Source organism: Panulirus ornatus, chromosome 47 (assembly GCF_036320965.1).
Source record: "Panulirus ornatus isolate Po-2019 chromosome 47, ASM3632096v1, whole genome shotgun sequence".
Taxonomy (NCBI): Eukaryota; Metazoa; Arthropoda; class Malacostraca; order Decapoda; family Palinuridae; genus Panulirus; species Panulirus ornatus.
The window spans coordinates 7,245,011-7,265,746 of record NC_092270.1 but is presented as its reverse complement, the minus strand read 5'-3'; the positions used below and the strand labels follow the sequence as shown (position 1 = coordinate 7,265,746).

The 20,736-nt window shown below is 41.9% G+C and overlaps 1 protein-coding gene across 3 annotated transcripts in view; it reads right to left on the bottom strand.

Annotated features, from left to right (window-relative positions):
- LOC139763493 (uncharacterized) overlaps positions 1-15,615 on the bottom strand; it is a 120,384-nt gene extending 104,769 nt beyond the window's left edge. Inside the window, exons 1-4 of one of the 3 annotated variants that reach the window (XM_071689606.1) lie at positions 15,435-15,615; positions 12,736-12,950; positions 2,496-2,574; positions 1,083-1,391 (exon numbers count right to left, since the gene is read on the bottom strand). In XM_071689606.1, the coding sequence (XP_071545707.1) occupies positions 1,083-1,391; positions 2,496-2,574; positions 12,736-12,780 (433 nt within the window). In that variant the 5' untranslated portion in view covers positions 12,781-12,950; positions 15,435-15,615. Of the gene's footprint in view, positions 1-1,082; positions 1,392-2,495; positions 2,575-4,023; positions 4,099-12,735; positions 12,951-15,434 lie in introns of those variants that run through there. The other 2 variants (XM_071689608.1, XM_071689607.1) reach the window with 2 other exon arrangements.
- Positions 15,616-20,736: the final 5,121 nt, after the last annotated feature.

Below are 20,736 nucleotides of genomic sequence, written 5' to 3'. Positions count from 1 at the left end.
AAAATGATAAACATCCCAAAAATAGATGATGAAAAGTTTATATACATATCAGAAGAAAAGCTTCGAAATATATAATCTATAGTCGCTGCAAAATATATCCTTTTGAGAAAGTCAGATTTGACATACATTACTTTCACATGCATTCTGAACTAGTGAAGACCTTATCTAACTACTGATGACCTACCTTAACTATCAATGACCCCACTAATATATGACTGTTTCACTTGATTGATGAACTCGCTTAACATCTAATATTCTGGAAACTACTGACGGCATTATGTCCTGATGACCTCAACTCCAAATGATCCCAATTAATGCCTATAACCCTCACTTCTTCTAATGACTTCACTTAACCTCTAATGACCTCACTCAACTTCTGATGGCATTACTTAAATTTCCAATGACCTTACTTAACTGGCTATAAGAATAAGTCCATCTCTTTCAGGAAACTTACATAGAGAATGTGTAAACTTCTTACTTTTGTACTTATTAGTCAAAAAATTTACACAATATCCAAAAACAGATCTTTCCATACATGACTGCCATTTCCCACATTAGCAAGGTAGCACCAAGAACAGATGAAAAAAGGTCTTATTCACTCACATCCCAAAATAGATATACATATTACAAATTTCCTTCCAAAATCATCAAATAACATTACTACACACATCCTACCAGTCTACTGTTAGTTTATACATAAATCATCAAAAATACATGTCTAGCAAGCCATCTACAAATTTCAGCGAGATTACGTAACTATAATCTTTTTCAACACCAAACTTTTTCTCACTACAACTCCTTCCAGATTCACCAAATGAAAAAAAAAAAATCACTTGTAGCAAATACTGAAATGCATGTCAAAAATCCATTTACGTCATTTGCAGTTTCAAGGATATTTTACAGACAACTAAAAAAAAAAAATCATGGAATTACTCTTATTCAGAATATCTGAAATAAAACAACTTCAGTCTCAAATTCGTATGCAGCATAACATTATAAATACATGAGATTCCTTTCAGTATCAGCTATTTCATAAAAAAAAAAAAAAGAAGTTATATACTACAAGAAAAGTGTCTCCTTACCTGGTATTGTCAAAGTAGCCTCCGCTTCACCCACTAGGTTATCATCAGCATCGTTTATTTGATGAAAAGTCAAAATGAATTCTGTTTTATGTCCTGCAAAAATACTCATGGATACTGGAAACTGGAGGCAGTTTTCAGCGACAGGTGGGCTTTCCGCATGTGTATTCGTTTCATTACCAATCTTATATACCAGCACAAGTGTATTTGCAATTTCCGGGATCATGTTCGTACATATAATTGTTTCATCAACAACGTTCTCTGGGTTATCAAGGGCTTTAACCGTCTTCTGTATTTTCATTATCTTTATATCTGAAGAAAGACAAATATTCCTATGAGGGTTTGGTTCAAAACCTTCATTCTATCACACACATAAAGTCTTTCACTCTTATTCAATAAGACAAGAAAATGATAAGCTCTTATGGAAGTCACAGCAACAATTTGATTTGTCCAGTGGTGCAGAAATTATAAAATCTAACCAGTCAACAGCATACTATTGGTTCTAATATATTCTAACCTGTCAGTAATATGCTAGTGGTGGCATGGCTCTGTTCTCTTCCACTATAAAAGCCTCATTAAGACCCAATGGTCTGTTGTAGTTTCAATTAATTTGAATTCATTTGACATACAATACTCAATCGGTAGAATGTTGTTGGTTCTGACATACAGTAATAAGTCTGTAATATGCTGATAGTTCTGATATACACTAACCAGCCTGTAGTATGCTGATAGGTCTGATATACACTAACCAGCCTGTAGTATGCTGATAGTTCTGATATACAATAACCAGCCTGTAGTATGCTGATAGGTCTGATATACACTAACCAGCCTGTAGTATGCTGATAGTTCTGATATACACTAACCAGCCTGTAGTATGCTGATAGGTCTGATATACACTAACCAGCCTGTAGTATGCTGATAGTTCTGATATACAATAACCAGCCTGTAGTATGCTGATAGGTCTGATATACAATAACTAGCCTGTAGTATGCTGTTGGTTCTGATATACAATAACCAGCCTGTAATATGCTGATAGTTCTGATATACAATAACCAGCCTGTAGTATGCTGTTGGTTCTGATATACAATAACCAGCCTGTAATATGCTGATAGTTCTGATATACACTAACCAGCCTGTAATATGCTGATAGTTCTGATATACACTAACCAGCCTGTAGTATGCTGATAGTTCTGATATACACTAACCAGCCTGTAGTATGCTGATGGTTCTAATATACACTAAACTGTCTATATTATGCAGATGGGTCTGATATACCATAACCAGTCTGTATACAGGCATGCTGATGGTGCAAAAATTCCCTAACTAGTCTGTAGTACACTAATGGTTCTGACATTCTCTAACTAGTCTACAGGTAATTGCAGGTTAGGTGAAAAATAAACCACTTTTGATAATTACCTGGTAATGTGGATCTGCTTTCTCCGACTGCAAGCACTGCCAGGAGCAATAGACTTCGCCACAGGAGCTTCATGATGACCTACGTTAGCAAGAAAACATATCATTTAGCATCACGCAGTTTGTAGGAAATGTATATCTTAACCTCATAAGACAGACTTTTAGAATTCCAACATTTCTTACGACCTTTCACCACAAATGCTCTCTGTGACTTTGAAGCTTATGCCAAAAACCTCGCAGACATTTAAGAAAGATATAGTCTTTGCCCTTCTAGAAAGGTAATCTCGAACTAACATACCTAAACGGCAATAATTATCATGACCTAAGCCCACGGTGATGGAGATGAAGCATCTTGATACTTCTTTTTATACATTACAACACAAAAATGGATACATGGATGCAGATCTATGGGTCATATAACGAGTTTGGGGTCTCTGATAAGTAATTTGGCCGCATACCAGAACAAGGAATCATCACTTAAATGCAACGGTCCTTGGCAAATAGGCTGAATGTATAGACAATTATAATACCCTGTAAAGCTTAATTTACGACTGAACTGAAGACTAAAGTGTAAAAACGGGCTACTCAAACAGTGTTATTTTCTAACAGAGGAAAGACATGTTTACAAGCGATGAAACAAAATATAATGTATAAACTCTTAATGTCAGTACAGTGACATATGTGATACAGAAACCTCCTGATTGATTATATTACCAGTGACCATCACTGGCGACGAATTACAGTACATCCCGAATTAATGATCTATTGAAGTCCCAGTGATCAAAAGTGATCAACTTAGTACTGGTGACCGATTATAATGCTAGCCTTCAGAGGTGACAGCACTAGTGCCCAATTACATCACTTACGATCGTTTGGACTGGTGATCAGAGCTGTAGTGATGAATTATAGCACAAAATGAACTATGTAAGGTAAATCATAGACCAATCAAGTGAACAAACTATTGAACGAACACAGATACGAAACATGAAGTTAACAAAATAATGAACTACCAACCAATTTCAGAGAAAAATATATAAAATGAACTAAAAGCAACTTACAAGTAAGAAATTAACAAAATTAAGAATTATTATTATTTCCTAGTTATGGACAAAGTAATAAACTCCAACTTAACGAAATAATGACTATAAGGTAATAGACGAGTTGAAAACATATGAACTGGAAACAATTTAAAAGTAGAAAATGAACCAAATAATGAACTTCAAATAAGTCAGAGGTATGATATGAACAAAATAATACAACAAACTTATAAGTATACAATGAACCAAATAATAAACCACAAACAACTTAGAATTACTAAATGAACAATGACCTTTAACTTGTAAGCATGAATACAAAGTAATTAACTATAAATACCAACTTAGAAAAAATGAAAAGATCATACTGGAAATATATATATATATATATATATATATATATATATATATATATATATATATATATATATATATATATATAAAATGAAAACGTTATATTGAAAATAGAATTATCTTCGTTAGTGCGAGATACTAACCAGTGTCGCCTTTGGTAGGGAGTTAAATTATGACACCAGGGGACTGGCTGCCACTTCCATATATATTTACATACCATCTTATCACCAGCTACGGCGGGAGAAGGAGCTTATCAACCCCACGTCCACAAAATAACGGCTTTCCGAGCGAGAATCCAAACCTCTTACGGGTATTGGTGGTTGGGAGATAACACAAGATTTCCCTCCTTTCGACCGTGTCGTACGACGTGTTCTCCACAAGACTCCCCCCCCCCCCAAGTTTGACCACAAAATGGCCCGTTATCGCGATCAAAATTTTAAACTTTGGCATAGTCTTGTACACTCTGGTGATGGTTTCTCTCACTACAGTAGTCTACCACCTATCGGTCCAATTACTGTACATTATTGTTTACTGTTTCTGGAGGCATTTTTTTTTTCTTTACCGATCGTAATTATTACTACTAGAGACATCTCCACATATCGTTGTATATCCGTCAACTATCTTACTACAAATTCAAAAAAAAAGTGAAGGCATTAATGCAATATATACCTTCTGCCAGCCATCCAAAAAGTTCAAAATTGTGCTTGCAACAGCTCATCATCTAGTACTCACCCAGGAAACATATTGCTTTGTTCTTTCTAGTGGTACTCGTGTGTGTGTGTGTGTGTGTGTGTGTGTGTGTGTGTGTGTACTGATTTAACATTTTCGGAAAACTTAATTAACATTCAAGGTCAGATAAGTATGATGTTTATCACATACAGAGAATTCTTCGGTAAAGATTAGGATTGGAATACATGATGATCTTTTTAACCCAGGAAGCACAGATGATATGTTTAAGACTCGGAATTGTAAATAGTTGAAATGTAAGATTTCATCAGACAGAACAAGGCTGCTCTAACAACTGTGAGCTGTTCAGGTCCTCTGCTTCTTTACATATATATATATATATATATATATATATATATATATATATATATATATATATATATATATATATATATATATATATATTGCGTGTTATGATTATCACTTCTAACATAAAGGTATATTCTAATCGTAGCACAATTATCCGTGTAATTTCCGTCGCTACGTTAAAAGTCATTAGGCATGCTCACATCTAGAAAAAATATATATATGGATAGGAATAATATATACACTATGAACCTACGATACATATTATACCCGCGTAAAACTACGTTTCTTTCTTGTCCGTCACAGTTCTGGTAAACCAGGGTAGGGGGCCATCTTCCAACCCTCCCTCATAAGACAATTTTCTGGGTGTATGTTACTGCAGGTGTAAGACAACAGATGTGTACGTGAGTTGTATAGTTCCCCGTGTACATAATGATATGTGTCTGAGTCAAAGACAAATAACATTATAGCAAAGTTTTCAAATCCAGTCTCGTAGTCTGGCTTTTTTCCCCCCCCCCGAGTGGAAACAGATTAGTCAACGACCCAGTGGGTATGGAGGAGGATTTGCAGTGGTTAAAAGAAAGATTAAAAATGTTTCAATCTTCATATGACCTTCTAGGATCAGTGTGTCTCATATGCGACACATATATCATAAGCGCTGGTAAACTTAACACCAGGAGACTATCCAATTCCATTCCTCTCGAACCACAGCAAACAGATATAACTTTGTGGAGGTCAATCGTGGTATCATAATGGGTGAGGAACACATCTAGGCGGATGCATGTCTATGTTCCGTCGAGAGAGGTATGAATAAAGCCAGGGCAGCGTTCTTATAGGTGGCTCCCGCGTCACGCGACCATCGAAAGAGCGATTGGAGCATTTTGCGGCGGTCTTAACCTGTCTTGGAAGTGCTGCTACAGCTTCCCATGCCTTTGGTGGCTGTCCACCTGGAAGAGCGGAGGTGCGTGGCGGGCGGGCATACAGAACTTACGACTGTTTCCATCTTAATAACTCCCTCTGGTGGAGCTCGGTGGAAGGACGGCATGAAGACCTACAGCTAAATGCTGCTGCTTTTTTTTTTTTTTTTTCCATCGCTTCCTTCTACAGGTTCGCGACAACTGAGCATACCACAAATAGTATTTTTTTCCTTTTTGTTTTGAAGTTTGCAAAACGCAAGGCTTCACCGAACCAATGATTGTTATACAAGTCTGACGTCGTCACAACTGGACCTTTCCCGTCAAGATGGAAGGGGGAGGGGGTTCGTGTCTCCCTCCCCCCTTCCCACACACACACACACCTCCCCGGCTTCGAGCCTCAAGTATGTGAGGAACTAGGGCTCCTGCCCAGGTGTTCTCAAGGCCATTCCCAGCCTCTTCCAGGAATACTTCGCCATTTGTTATCTCGGTTACACTGGCCTGACCCGCCCGGGCCACACCTATGCCCGTGAACCGAGACTTCCCCCCAGACCCACCCGAGCCATGCGTGTGATGATCATTCCCACCAACAGCACGAGGATCTTAGGGGAGGAACACCTGGGTTCCTGAACGTGCAGCATGGACGTCTCTCGCTATGATCTTTGTGCCTGGAAGTGCCGGCGTCGGTTCCTTATGTAGGTGTGGAAGGTTCCATTTTTGTCAAAAAGCCATTCGAACACGACTCACCAGACAGCAAAAGCGGCCCAGCACCTGCTCGCGCATGGGCTTCATTCCGCTGCGCAGACCCAGCACCTGCTCGCGCATGGGCTTCATTCCGCTGCGCAGACGCCGGCCATCATGGCGAGACCTGGATGGGTGTGGCGGCTGGCGAGACGGTAACACCCAAGGCAGACGGTGTCTGGACGGGTCCGCGACCCCTTGGATCTAACAGGGACACGTCTATCGGGAGATGGAACGACCCTGGACACGGAAACATTGGATCTGTTACAAACCACCTCGTCTCTGTTGATCTGTCGTCTTATACGCCCTCATCCTCAACACTACAGGGTTCTTCTACCAGTGGCGTTCCTACGACTTGGTGGATGACAGGCTGACCCGTCGTCATAAGCCGGTGTCAGTCACAGGGTTAGGGGGTCCTCCTGCTTGAGTCAAGTCAGCTATAGAGAAATCTGCTCAGGGTACTGTAGAAAGGCACGTCTGCCAGTCGCTTGCTCGAAGCCACCCAGCTCTTATGGTGGTATCAGGCTTGCGTCTACTGCACGAACGTCATTCTCTCCAAGGCTGCGTCACTGACAAGACGACGAACAGGAGTGTCGTCAAAGAACATCTTACTCCAAAGGAGTCTACCATTTCCCTGCTCCTGACGAGAGTGCACCCTCGAGAAACTCTATGAACCGGCTTTTGGGGTTGTTCAGTTATATCATAGTCATATAACACCAGGATAAGAGACGGTAGACTGACATATCATTCCCTGTCCCCACTCTGGCATCTCTGTGTCCCTGTCCCCACTCTGGCATCTCTGCGTCCCTGTCCCCACTCTGGCATCTCTGCGTCCCTGTCCCCACTCTGGCATCTCTGCGTCCCTGTCCCCACTCTGGCATCTCTGCGTCCCTGTCCCCACTCTGGCATTTCTGTGTTCACGTCCCTCGCACATGACAGCGATGGTCTCATGATGGAGGAGCCACACTCCCACACCTTAGAAGGTTTCCTACACAGGCCCAGCACAAGACACTCGCCACAACACAGGGACTTCTACTAACATGGGATGAAAAAACCTTAATTCCTGCCTGTTTTATGAAACTTTTCCAAAAGATGATCCATATATATATATATATATATATATATATATATATATATATATATATATATATATATATATACTTTCATACTATTCGCCATTTCCCGCGTCAGCGAGGTAGCGTTAAGAACAGAGGACTGGGCCTCTGAGGAAACATCCTCATCCAGCCCCCTTCTCTGTTCCTTCCTTTGGAAAAAAAAAAAAAAAGAGAGGAGAGGATTTCCAGCCCCCCCCCCCCCCCCCCCCCCGCTCCTTTCCCTTTTAGTCGCCTTCTACGACACGCAGGGAATACGTGGGAAGTATTCTTTCTCCCCTATCCCCAGGGAAATATATATATATATATATATATATATATATATATATATATATATATATATATATATATATATATGCACAGGGGTCCCGGGTTCGATCCTGGCTGTTGGAGGTTTGTATGTTCTATGAAGGTGCGCGTTTCTATGCACTATGTTCGTATATATATATATATATATATATATATATATATATATATATATATATATATATATATATATACATATATATATATATATATATATATATATATTTTTTTTTTTTTTTTATTCATTTTACTCAACCGCCGTCTCCCGCGCCAGCGAGGCAGCGCAAGAAAACACGAGGAATGGCCCAACCCACCCACATGCACACACACAAACGCCCATACACGCAAACATACATACATATACATCACAACGCACACACATACACATTCATATATACACATGTACATATCCATACTTCCTGCCTGGCACTTTTTAGAAGAGACTTTTCACTTCCTTCAACATCCGTAAATAGTTTTCCTTATGTTTTATTTATCTATTCATCAACTTGTGTATATTTCAAGTTTTCCTTAACATGTTTTACCTGTTCATTCATCAACTTGTATATATTTCAAGTAAGGCCCTTCGTCCGTGACCGGAGTCTCGAAGGGAATAAAACACAATCAAAACTTGGTTCTTCTTCCTTCAGTGGGTCATTATGCAAGAGAGACAAGTACCTCGGCTGTCGTCAGCCCAAACCTCTATTGTCTTCTCCCACGATTATCATGCCGGAAAAAACAGCTGACACACCTCCTACTTAGTCGTTATCCTCATGTTATATTAGCAGATCCCCGGGGGGGCGGCGCTAGGAGAGATCCACGAATTCTCCTCCCCCACCTAACCCTTCCCATGTGTCCTGTGGGGCGACGAGTGTCCTATGCGTGTGTGTGTGTGTGTGGTTGTTTCCCCACACCCTTACCTCCTGAACATCAAAAAAGTAACTTCCTTTTCCAACTCGTGTACGCTCTCTCGTCATCCACTGTAGCATCACTCAGGATTTCAGAGTAAGATCTTTGCGTCTCGCTGACGCTGCTGCTATCGTTTGTAGGCGCGCGTTTGATACTTGCCGCTCCGAAACCTTATCTCTCCCCCCAACCACCCTACACACAGACACACAGACACACACACACACACACTAGGTTTGACCTCAATTCAGCCGGTCAAGCGGGCCAAATCACATGCCCCTCCCGCTGGCCTATCCCACACACCACGTCCTCCAGAATGTGGCACTTATTCCCCATTTCCTGACGCCGTTCTAGTGTCGTGTTCGTGGCTCCACCACCAACACCACCCCACCACCATCAACACCACCACCCTTGATTGACGCATATCGAGTCTTCTGAGCCTCTGTCGAGTCTCTGCTAATGTCAGTGTGTTGAAACATTCCCATCTTCGTCCGTTGCGTCATTCATCCTTCCGGTTCATACTGTCGCAATGGCAGGTCGCCTCAGTGTTGAGGGAAAGACGTTAAGAAGTTCCGCGCAGCGGCCGCCACTCGCCTGCAGGTGCACACTTGATGCCGTCATCCATCCGCCGCCACAATACCACTCCGGGCAACAGGTGAGCCAGGGTGCGCGCGCATGCGTGTGTGTGTGTGTGTGTGTCCTCGGAAACAGGCAAACTTGCCTCCGTCATGGGCGCGGTCGGTCAGAGGTCCCAGGTATGATGAGAGGTCACATGAGACATGAGAAATATCATCATCATCATCATCATGAGACGTATATGGTCACATAAGCATGATACGGGTTCAGCAGTAGCCTCACCATCACATACCGTCATCATGCAGGGTCACAGATCACATGAATATAAGGTACACGACTCTATGGACCGTCATCATGTAGGGTCAGAGATCACATGAATATAAGGTACACGACTCTATGGACCGTCATCATGCAGGGTCAGAGATCACATGAATATAAGGTACACGACTCTATGGACCGTCATCATGCAGGGTCAGAGATCACATGAATATAAGGTACACGACTCTCATGGACAGTCATGCAGGGTCAGAGGTCACAAGAGCATCAGAGGAACTATCTCACACGTGCAATAGAGGGGTCAATCAAACCCATCAGGTGAGGTCAGGCCTGCCCCTTGGGCCTTAATCAAGACAATTAGCAATTATAATGGTGGAGCCAAAACCAGTGGCGGTCGGTCGGTCCTCCCTGGCCAGGCAGAGGAACAAACAGGTGCTGGCTGGCCAGAGAGTGAGGGAGTGACTCCCCGTCTACCACTCCACCACCACACACCAGCCACCCTCCGAACCCCACTTAAGCCTGGGTGGGTTTAAAATAACTCCCTAATTAATTACAATCACAATCAGCTCACACCATCTCGGGTGATCCGTTAGCGATCTGTTTATTCTCTCATCCCATAACATTCACAATAGCAGTTACCTCTGGATACTTAACGAGTTCATTAAACAATTGACCGAGGGCAAATTAACCGACCCAAACACTCAAGGTCACGCCAATCATACAATGAACGAACTCGTTCGGGAATCTTCGCTACCACTAGCTAGTGCGCTACTTAGCGAAAGGCTTATCTGTAACCAGTGTGTGTGTACGTACATACATCTCTCTACCGTGAACAATGGCCATTCTTCACAAAGCTGATATACTTCTAGGTGTTTATGCCTTATCATCTCTCATCATCATATCTCTCTCTCTCTCTCTCTCTCTCTCTCTCTCTCTCTCTCTCTCTCTTGCCCCCACCTGCCTCTCCAGGATGGCTGCACCGTGGCACCATGACTCTACCACCAGATATCTGGCATTCAAACTTTCCCATCAGACACGTGGTGCACTCTGTCCCATCAGACACGTGGTGCACTCTGTCCCATCAGACACGTGGTGCACTCTGTCCCATCAGACACATGACACTCCCAGTGTCCCATCTGACACATGACACTCCCAGTGTCCCATCTGACACATGACACTCCCAGTGTCCCATCAGACACATGACACTCCCAGTGTCCCATCTGACACATGACACTCCCAGTGTCCCATCTGACACATGACACTCCCAGTGTCCCATCTGACACATGACACTCCCAGTGTCCCATCTGACACACGACACTCCCAGTGTCCCATCTGACACATGACACTCCCAGTGTCCCATCAGACACATGACACTCCGAGTGTTCCATCTGACACATGACACTCCCAGTGTCCCATCAGACACATGACACTCCCAGTGTCCCATCTGACACATGACACTCCCAGTGTCCCATCAGACACATGACACTCCCAGTGTCCCATCTGACACATGACACTCCCAGTGTCCCATCTGACACATGACACTCCCAGTGTCCCATCTGATACATGACACTCCCAGTGTCCCATCTGACACATGACACTCGTGGTCCTCACGCCTCCAAACACATGGCTGCAGCTGGGAACGCTTACAAGCTCACAGTGTCCCTGTCTCTCACAGTGAAGGAGTGAGTTATGCAGCATCGCAAGACATGACACTGTGAAGTATCATGACATAATAACTCAATGACAGTGACACTCTGTCAAAGTCAATGCCAACTGGAAAAAGGTAACAGTACAGATATGACAAGGTCACTGTCACTCACTGCCTGTGGAGCAGTGATAGCAGCGAGTTAAAAGTAACTGTTATCAACAGCCACCGATAGAAAAAAAAAAAAAGTGTTGATATGCCTGATTCGTTCACAAACAGTACAGTGGACCGGATTGGATTATAGAACTAGGGCTTGTAAGCCAAGCAATGGAAACCCTAAGGCTATTCAGCGCTCTTACTACAGATTAAAATATTCTATTTTAGAAAATAATTTTGATAGAAATATACATAAAGATCAATAATATATATATATATATATATATATATATATATATATATATATATATAGAGAGAGAGAGAGAGAGAGAGAGAGAGAGAGAGAGAGAGAGAGAGAGAGAGAGAGCAAACAGTACAGTGGAAGCTGTTGTTAGTGAAGCATCCGTACAATCAAGGAGCCATTGGTCGCCGGGCATCAAAAGTGACAGCCAACCGCACCAGTATAACATACGACGGACACGTCATCAATCCAAGCCAGGTCGTGAGAGCCCGGTATCAATGCCACGTAGAGACTGCTGAACACTCGACAAGAGTCCTTAGCTTAATATCTCATCGGCTTCCTCATCTGAAGAGGTTTTCTCTTACAGCTTTATCGTGGGTCTCCTCCGGGTAGTGAGGTTATCTCCCACAACTGCTTCCTCTCTCATGGCAGCAAAAAGCCTCAGCCCGCCCCAGGGAATTGCGCCAACTGGCCATCCGGTTAGGTTATATCAGTGGTTCCTGGGCAATCAGGGCGGCGCCGCCGTGCTAAACCCCGTCGTTTCCACCACCTGGTGCACCGCCTCACATCTGACGTCTCTCTAACGTATGGAAAATATCTTGAACGATTGATTTTACACCAGTAACATCAACGGACCAGAGGGCAATGTGCAACATGCAATAGGAATACTCAAATGACTTTACAATTACACTTCCGAATGGAACTTCCAACACCATATATTATCTGAACGGCTCTTGCATACCACCGGCTTACGAGAGCTCTTCTGCTTTTCGTGCAGTTCCTAAAAATGTGGTGGGTAGGGGGAAGGTACTGGTCTGGTGTGTTGTAAGGAAGATAGAAATGCCAACATTCATAAGCCAATGCTTTCTGCGAGTCCATATAAACCTTCAGAGACTCTGTGGCAAAACTGATGAGGATCAAACCACACATTAGTCTGAGACGCCTTTACTCACTGCTGCTTGTAGTGTACCAGATGTGGATCCCCAACGAAGGCCCATCCCTCCAGCAGGTGTTCGGCGCCCTGATCAGACTGCGTCCCCCATTGGAAGTGGGAGGAGTAAGGCAGGTCGATGCCGGGCAGCCCCCCCGCCAGACAGCATTGGTCTAAGGCTTTGCTCGGACAGAAACCTTCACGTTCAGGGCTGTTCTCCAGCATCGTGTCGGTCAACTGCGGAAGAAGAAAGGAAAGTTAGGTTCCCACAATCTTTAAGGTATCCTTTGTAGGGAAAGGCATCTCTGGCGAACACAACAGATACCGTTTAATAAAGCCTACCAAGAAAATTTCACTTGGAAACAATTTTCTTTCAAGATTATAAAAAAAAAATGTTTCATGGGTAACTTACCTGATCTTAATCGTTAAAAAAAAAAATTAAATAAGCAAAGGATATTATCACAAAAAATTACATCATCACCCAGTGGCTTTAAGACAAAATATGTCTTGAGGAACACGAAGTAATATAATGACCAATAAAGAAGGAATCTGCAAGCACCTACCAAAATCAAATAACTATATTATTAACCACACGATACTAAAAAGATTTTGGAAGATTTTTTTCCCCCAGACAACGGACCAGTGAGAACATAATAATCAGACTATGAAATAAAATAGGTTAAAATGTCTCATAAAAAGAATATTAGAGAAAATCTGGAAAGCACAACACCGGTAAATGGAAACCGAAATAACTCCCGTGGTACAAAGGTCCGTGACCATGATGATGCATCAATGTGCCGGCAAACATACGGTCGAAAGCATAGTTTTAACTGACTCAGGCCGGCAAACCTTGTCCCACTCCTGCCTTTTCTCATCATACGCATTTACCTGAACTTTTACTATTGCAATGACAAATATGTACGACATTTCAAGACGGCGAACCTAATTAATGTAAAACCTGTCGACTAGGCACCAAAGCACACAGGTCCGTGCATGGTCGACCATACAGTGCTGTGTGGGTGGGTATTACTTTACATACTTATCAGGAAGCAGAACATCTAACTGAGAATATTCCCCTCAACTTCCTTTCAACATTCCTCGCAAATTAATCGCTCAATTTATTCCGCATCTTCCCCTCTTTACTTACACCATAGTTCCTAAATGTGAAGGGAGAAAAGTAAAGTAAGACTCCGAGAAGACACTGTCATGTTGATGGGAGACTGGTTGGCTCCTAGGCTTCAACTTATCCCCAGGTTTCGACGTCATCATTCGACCAGTCAGGGCAATCGACCTTCCTGGAGGCACCATATGTAATAATCACGAAGATGCCACAAATGTTGTTACATACTCACACGATTCGTCATCTTTACAAGCGGTAATTCATACATGATCAGACACCTCCTTAAGGCATACGTTTTGAGAAAAGGCTGAAGTTTTCTCATACCTTCCTCTCCATTTTTCAATAATCACTAACCGTAGACAACTTAGCTTGCCTTCACCTAGCTCCGTCTTCATAACTATAACAACATCATCCTAAAGCAGACATTTTGTTCCGTCTGGTAATAACACACTGTACGGTGGATGTCTCCAACAGTGATGAGAAAGGTTCTTCTTAAGTCTATCCACGGGCAGACGTCCTTGTGTACATTTTGAACACTTTTGACTTAGTAACAGAGGGCAATATGTCCAAGCAAACGAAGCTAAGGCTCTGACACGCAAGTCGAGAAGGTAGATTATGTAATGCCAATTCAACAGGTGATGCTGTGCTCGATGGAACCTCTCAGCCAATTCCAGTATTCATTAAATTCAACGAAATTAGATTCAACAGCTAGTAGCACTAGACTATACGGACCTATTAACTAAATCTATCTGGCTACGAGGTTCTCATCTGGGAGACAGATTCGACCACAAAGAGTGACAGATCTTTCCGATGTATATACAAACAAAAAACTTACTAACTCGTGTATTCCCTAAACATGAAAACCCTTTAGAAAAAGTCTCAAGTTGTTCCTTATGTTAACAATACACTGCAGGCATCCTACATGCATGACGTATGGGAAAGATCATGAGGCATACATCAACTAGTTGATGCAGGATTTTTAAAAGCTTCCTCCCAAACTTTGGAGTCTACTACATGTGTGTAGAGGCCGGTATATACTGCATACAAAGCCAGTGCCTCATATATTAGCCTTGCAGGTAATGTAATAATAATATCCCCTACGAAAAGGCTATTTAATGAAGAAACGTCTACAAAAAAAAAAAAAAAATAGAGAAAAAATAGTAGTTTCCCATCTAGGCCAAACTATGTATACATAATTATATTCATTAGTTTATATACAAGTACCCCAGGACTCACTTTTATAAATGGGTCCCGGTGTACCTTAGGATTCCTGGAACTCCAATGATACGCTACTTCCAGTAGCAGAGAAATGGACTAATTTCGAGTGAGTCGGGCCTCGTGATTCCAAAGATCCACAATCATAACACATTTCTTTACAGCAAAACTGAATTACACTTTCGAGTTCTGTGAGAAGGTACGTTAAAAGGATGAACACCTCAATATAACCTAACTACTACACTGCATTGTTTACATTTTATTCCACTTAACCACGTAACTCAAGTCAACGTTTTTGCAAACCTCACGATATTACGTAATTTTCACCATCAGAGATAAAATGTCAGTACCATCACTGTAACCTTGAATTTTTCGATGTAACTCACCACTTTAGTCCTAGACAGATTCGTCTAAATGGAAGAATACGCTAGCCATTTCCAGGCATACGCACAATCTTGCGTGAGTAAGCAAGTGTCCACACACGTCCTGAAGGATGACCACAAGAGCCGGGGGTGTCCTCTAGCAAGACATAAGTATCAAAGTAACATTTCACGTCCAGATGGTGGGGGTGTACTGCAGGTCGAGCTCAGTCACCGAGTCAACAACATCACTTCCTCACCAACACATAACTGTGATCTTTAACAAGATGGAAACGTCAGGAAAGTCCCTTTGAAATGGTAGATAAAAATAACAAGTTCTTCGGAATACATGCTAAATACCGCCATAATAGCGCCATCTATTGAGTGCACAGGAAGTGATTTACGTGACAGTATTAGGGAGGCCTACTCATTACTCAAATACCAAAGATGTCCATTGCTCTCTCTCTCTCTCTCTCTCTCTCTCTCTCTCTCTCTCTCTCTCTCTCTCTCTCTCTCTCTCTCTCTCTCTCTCTCTCTCTCTCTCTCTCAATTACATTAAAAGATACTGATAATCTGATTAGTATAATTGTAGTCATATACCATAGAGCTTTTAAGGAAAAGAAGAAGACTATGATATAATTTTCTACAGTAGTTCCGCTAAAAATACGATAATTCTTTAGACATGAATCATTGATATTGCGCAACAACAAGAACTGGTAAAACAGGGTTTTCCTTATTTACCATTTTCTTTAGCTTAGCTTAGCTTTAGCTTAGTGAAGCATGTCCCCCATTCCCTTTCCTAAATTTCATTTGTGTTTATTTTTGTGTGTTTACTCTTCTCTTTTTTTGTGTTTATAGGCAAGTGAGTGTTTACCGGTGTTTCTAGCGTTGCTGGACCACTGGTGCAGCTTACGAAGGCTGGCTGGCGGTGGGAGAGACTTGTGCGCCCAGTTAAGAGGTGACCGTAGGAGAACTCAAGCCAGCAAGGTGCATCCGGCCGGCACTACTTTGGGCCGCTTTTCTGTTTGATCAGCTGCCTTGTACTTTTTTTTTTTTCTTCTTTTTAGAGAAGTAAGGTGTTGAAAGTACCCTTTGTGTAGGGTGTACGTAAGCCACCCCAGAATCCTAGATGAAGTTTTCCTGGGTGGAACCGATGGACGACAATAACGTCTCCATCCATTATCAGGAGCCGATCCCGTTCCCCCTTAGACTCGCCCAAGCCTAAAAAAAAAAAAGGGTTCTCAAGGCTGAACAAATCTTAAACCAACGCGTTCAATATCATCCAGTGAAACGGTCGAGGTCTTAGGAATAAGCAAGCACAACCGTCACTATTGCTTATACTGTATAGGCCATCCGTTATTTTTCTACAAGAGGCCAAATGGAACAGCATAGTCAAAGCTTATGCTGTTTTAGATACCTATCAACCGTACAGAAGAGATGAAGATCATGGGGTTGCCATTTATGTACACCAAGGTTTATCTCATACAGGGTACACCAAAGTTTACCCCATACAGGGTACACCAAAGTTTACCCCATACAGGGTACACCAAAGTTTACCTCATACAGGGTACACCAAAGTTTACCCCATACTGGAGTGACTTTTTTCTACTTTCCGGCTGCGTTAAAGTGTGGTATTCTGATGGCCAGAAGACACTACTGTCTGGCGCCTGGCACAACAATATGATCAGTTGGTTGACAGAGGCGTCAGGCCCCTGGCCCTCTGAACTTCCTCAGCGAGAGTTCTGGTCTGAAACTGCAAAAAGTGGATATGAATAGTGGATAGAAATAAAGTAGTGGATAGAATTAAGTGGATAGAAATAAAGTAGTGGATAGAAATAAATCAGTGGATAGAAATAAACTACCTATTTGGGGGGAATCCAGAATAAAAACTAAAATCATCTTGATTTGGGTGGCTGGTGGGTCATAGGAACATTGACTGCTATGGGCAGGCGGACAGCTTGGCTAAGTCGACCCCAGAACTCGAGGAAGTCGTTCCGATCCCTTGGGAGCTGCTGGGCTCCTGCCTTTCCTTGGGAAAGAATTTAATACTTCTTCAGTGGCAAAGTCAGTGGACCAGCCTGACTATACCAGAGATACAAACCACAAGTAGCGGACTGGACGACCTCCTCTTATCCCGTCTACGTCTCAACTGCACATACAGCACCCACCTACAACCCTACATCAACCGAAACTTTCCAGCAAAGATGTCAAACATGACAAACCAATTTTGCAATAGACCACCTTCTCATACAATGCACAAAGTAACGTGAAAACAAGAGTCTGGCAAACTTTTTCAAGAAAAAGAAAATAAACTTCGCCATATACAATTCCTAGGTGATTATATCAACATAATCAAAAAATTGATTATCTTTCTCAAGGAAACGGAAATAAAGATGATATAAGGTGGTTCGTTGGGTCGACTTCGGGGTGTGGCTGCTTCTGCTCTGGGCTGGTTGTATGGTGGACGAAGTTGTCTGTTCATTATGCTGCTGGCCCAGAGCAGGGGTTATTCGGCTTGGAGCTGGTACCGTTGTGGAGTCCAGCTGACGAATTACCGGTTTTGATATGTCATGATTTATGTATATGTTTCATGCCAGGGTGAAGGACTGTCTCTAATCTGTCTTGTTTTTTTTCGCAGTCCTTCTGGCAACTGCACCAGTGGTTGTTGTGCCGACTGGCTGGTGTTTGCTGCCGCAACTTTGACACAATAGCAACTTACCAACTTTTCTTCCAATATCTATATCCTTTATTTTCATTATTATTATTATTATTATTATTATTATTATTATTATTATTATTATTATTATTATCATCATCATCATTATTATTATTTTTGATCATAGGACTAGATAAGACTTATAGGTATTAATATGATCATTATGTAGGGACTTTTATACAATCAAATATCAAACCGGGTTGCAGATTTTGTAGGTCGCTGGCCGTCAAACCCAGTAAAGGAAGGAAAGAAAACTGCAACAAATATAAATATTAAAAAAGACGCCTTACTATACATTTGCTGTACATGTGGATGTATAAAGCTAAAAGGCTTCAGAGACCAGCATGTTATATTCTGATCTCAGGGTGTTAAGGGAAAGTAGTGAAAATAAAGAATCAGAGATAATTAAACTGTCTGTGGCAGTCAATTCTACCTGCTCAAGGACCATAAGTATGGCTAACACTATAGTTTGTACAGTAGATGCCCAGTTATTTATTCTAACATTTTCCTCTATCACCATTGTGGGTTGGATCACAATGGCAGGCAGCACTGCCTGTCCTCCCAGTGGTAGGGTCGTGAGAATCGTCAGTACAGATAGATGCAATGTAATATGATATCGTCAGTCTGGTGTTTCTGTATGTGTTCAAGAGCATTGCTCTTAGCTCAGTGTTGAAGGAAAAGATTATAAGTAATTAGTGTGTTCGGTGGATAAGTAGGTGTAGTGACGTCAGAGTCATCTGTCTGCCAGGGAGGCAGGAAATGCTGCTGCTTCCCAATTCTATACAAATTATGTACACCAAACACTATCATGTGGTTGGCTGTTCTCTGAATCCATTTAGATTCACTTGTGCCATGGTATATAGGGTTTAACATTTCTTTAGAGACAACACTATCTGGATCACCACACACAAGTTTCTTTCCCATCTCAAGATTGATCTCAAGTATTCTGTCTTCAGGGAATACCAAGTTCTTTCTGCATGTTGACTACTTTAGTGGACTTCGGGCAACCAAGTATGATTCTTACGGCCTCAGTTTGCATTTTTCAAGTCTGTTGATACCTTTGCTCTTGTGTTGGACCAAAAACTGGTGCGTGGTAATCTATTAGAGGCCTAATATAAGCTAAGTATACAATTTTAACAATTCTGATATGTGCACCATAGTTAGGATTGTACCCAGCAACAGCTCTAGGAGCTCTGAGTGCATTGTCGATTTAATTTTTACACACCAGCTGCAGCACATGGAACTGAGACACCAAGATATTTAAAGGGAGAGACATAGTCAATCGGGTTTCCACCAGTTTTCAACTTAGATGGTCCGCTCCTGCTGTTACCAATTCGTTTATTGAAGACCTTAGTTTTATCTGCAGATATGATGAAGCCAAGGCTTTCACAAGTTATGTGTTTGCAGTTAAGGATAGTTTGCATTTCATGATATGTTTTGGATGTACAAGAATGTCATCGATGGAATCGATTTCAGTGACGCATTGATTAGTACATTGAACAAAGTGAGACCAAGTACTCCCCCTTGAAGAGTGCTAAGTATCCGAGTATCCAGTTCAGGAGCCGGCCACCTATTACCATTTTGGTTAAATCATATAAGATAACTTGCCTATGGCAATATCAAATGGAGCTTTTAGGTCAAGTTGTGTACTTATGCTTTCTGTTCCCATGAACTGTTAGGGAGGTAGTGAAACAATTATGTACATTTTTGCTGTGTGTGAAACCATTAATATTTGGTGACAGGTGGTCTTGGATTCTGTGTAGTAGTGTTGAGCACCATCCTCTCAAGAGTGTTGCACAGCTAACTCGTCAGGGAGATGGGGCGAAATTCATTAGGTTTATTGTGTTCAGGTATTGGTACAATTAGGCTGTTGGTTCATGAGGAGGGTAGATGACCCGTGGCATAACTCATACAGTTTTAATAATGGATTACCAGGTACACATTTTAGCAGCCATCCTCCCCAGGGCCAGTTCCTCTGCCCTTGGTTAGAAGTGCATCAAGTTCAAACTCAGTGAATGGCACATCACATCCATTGTCTGCTTGTTTAGCATGAATTGGGTAAGACCTTCCCTTTCTTTGGATTTACTGTACAGAACACCCCTAGCCTCAGGTGGCTGCATATTATAGCGAGAAGTATGAACCCATTTCGTGATTCATTCGTTGGGTTTCTGCAGCGGGTTGGGATGAGATACTTGTATATTTTTGGCTTAAAGGAGTGTGCTAATGATTTAGCCCAATGACATACTGTTCCCTGTCATTCTCTCTAAGTTCAGTCATTCGTTCTCTCGCTGCTGCAAGAGATACTTGAAATAGTTTTAGCCTAGCTCTAAATTTGAGCAGTTTCAGCTCGGGGTCACTATGATACTAATATGGCCTAAAATAAGGTGCATTCTTTCTGTTCTCTGAAGATTGCTCACTTTGCGTAAAGTTGTTTAAAGAAGTTTCAAGATTGAGAACAAAAACTTGTACAGTTGTTCGTTCATAATTCTTTGTACATGTCAGAGATATAATCTATGAACCTATTCTGGTGTTCTTGCTTCACTGTTAATGTTTTCCTTTTCAGTGTGACACCAGGTAAGTTGACATTAGCTATACGTAGTGTAACCATTACTG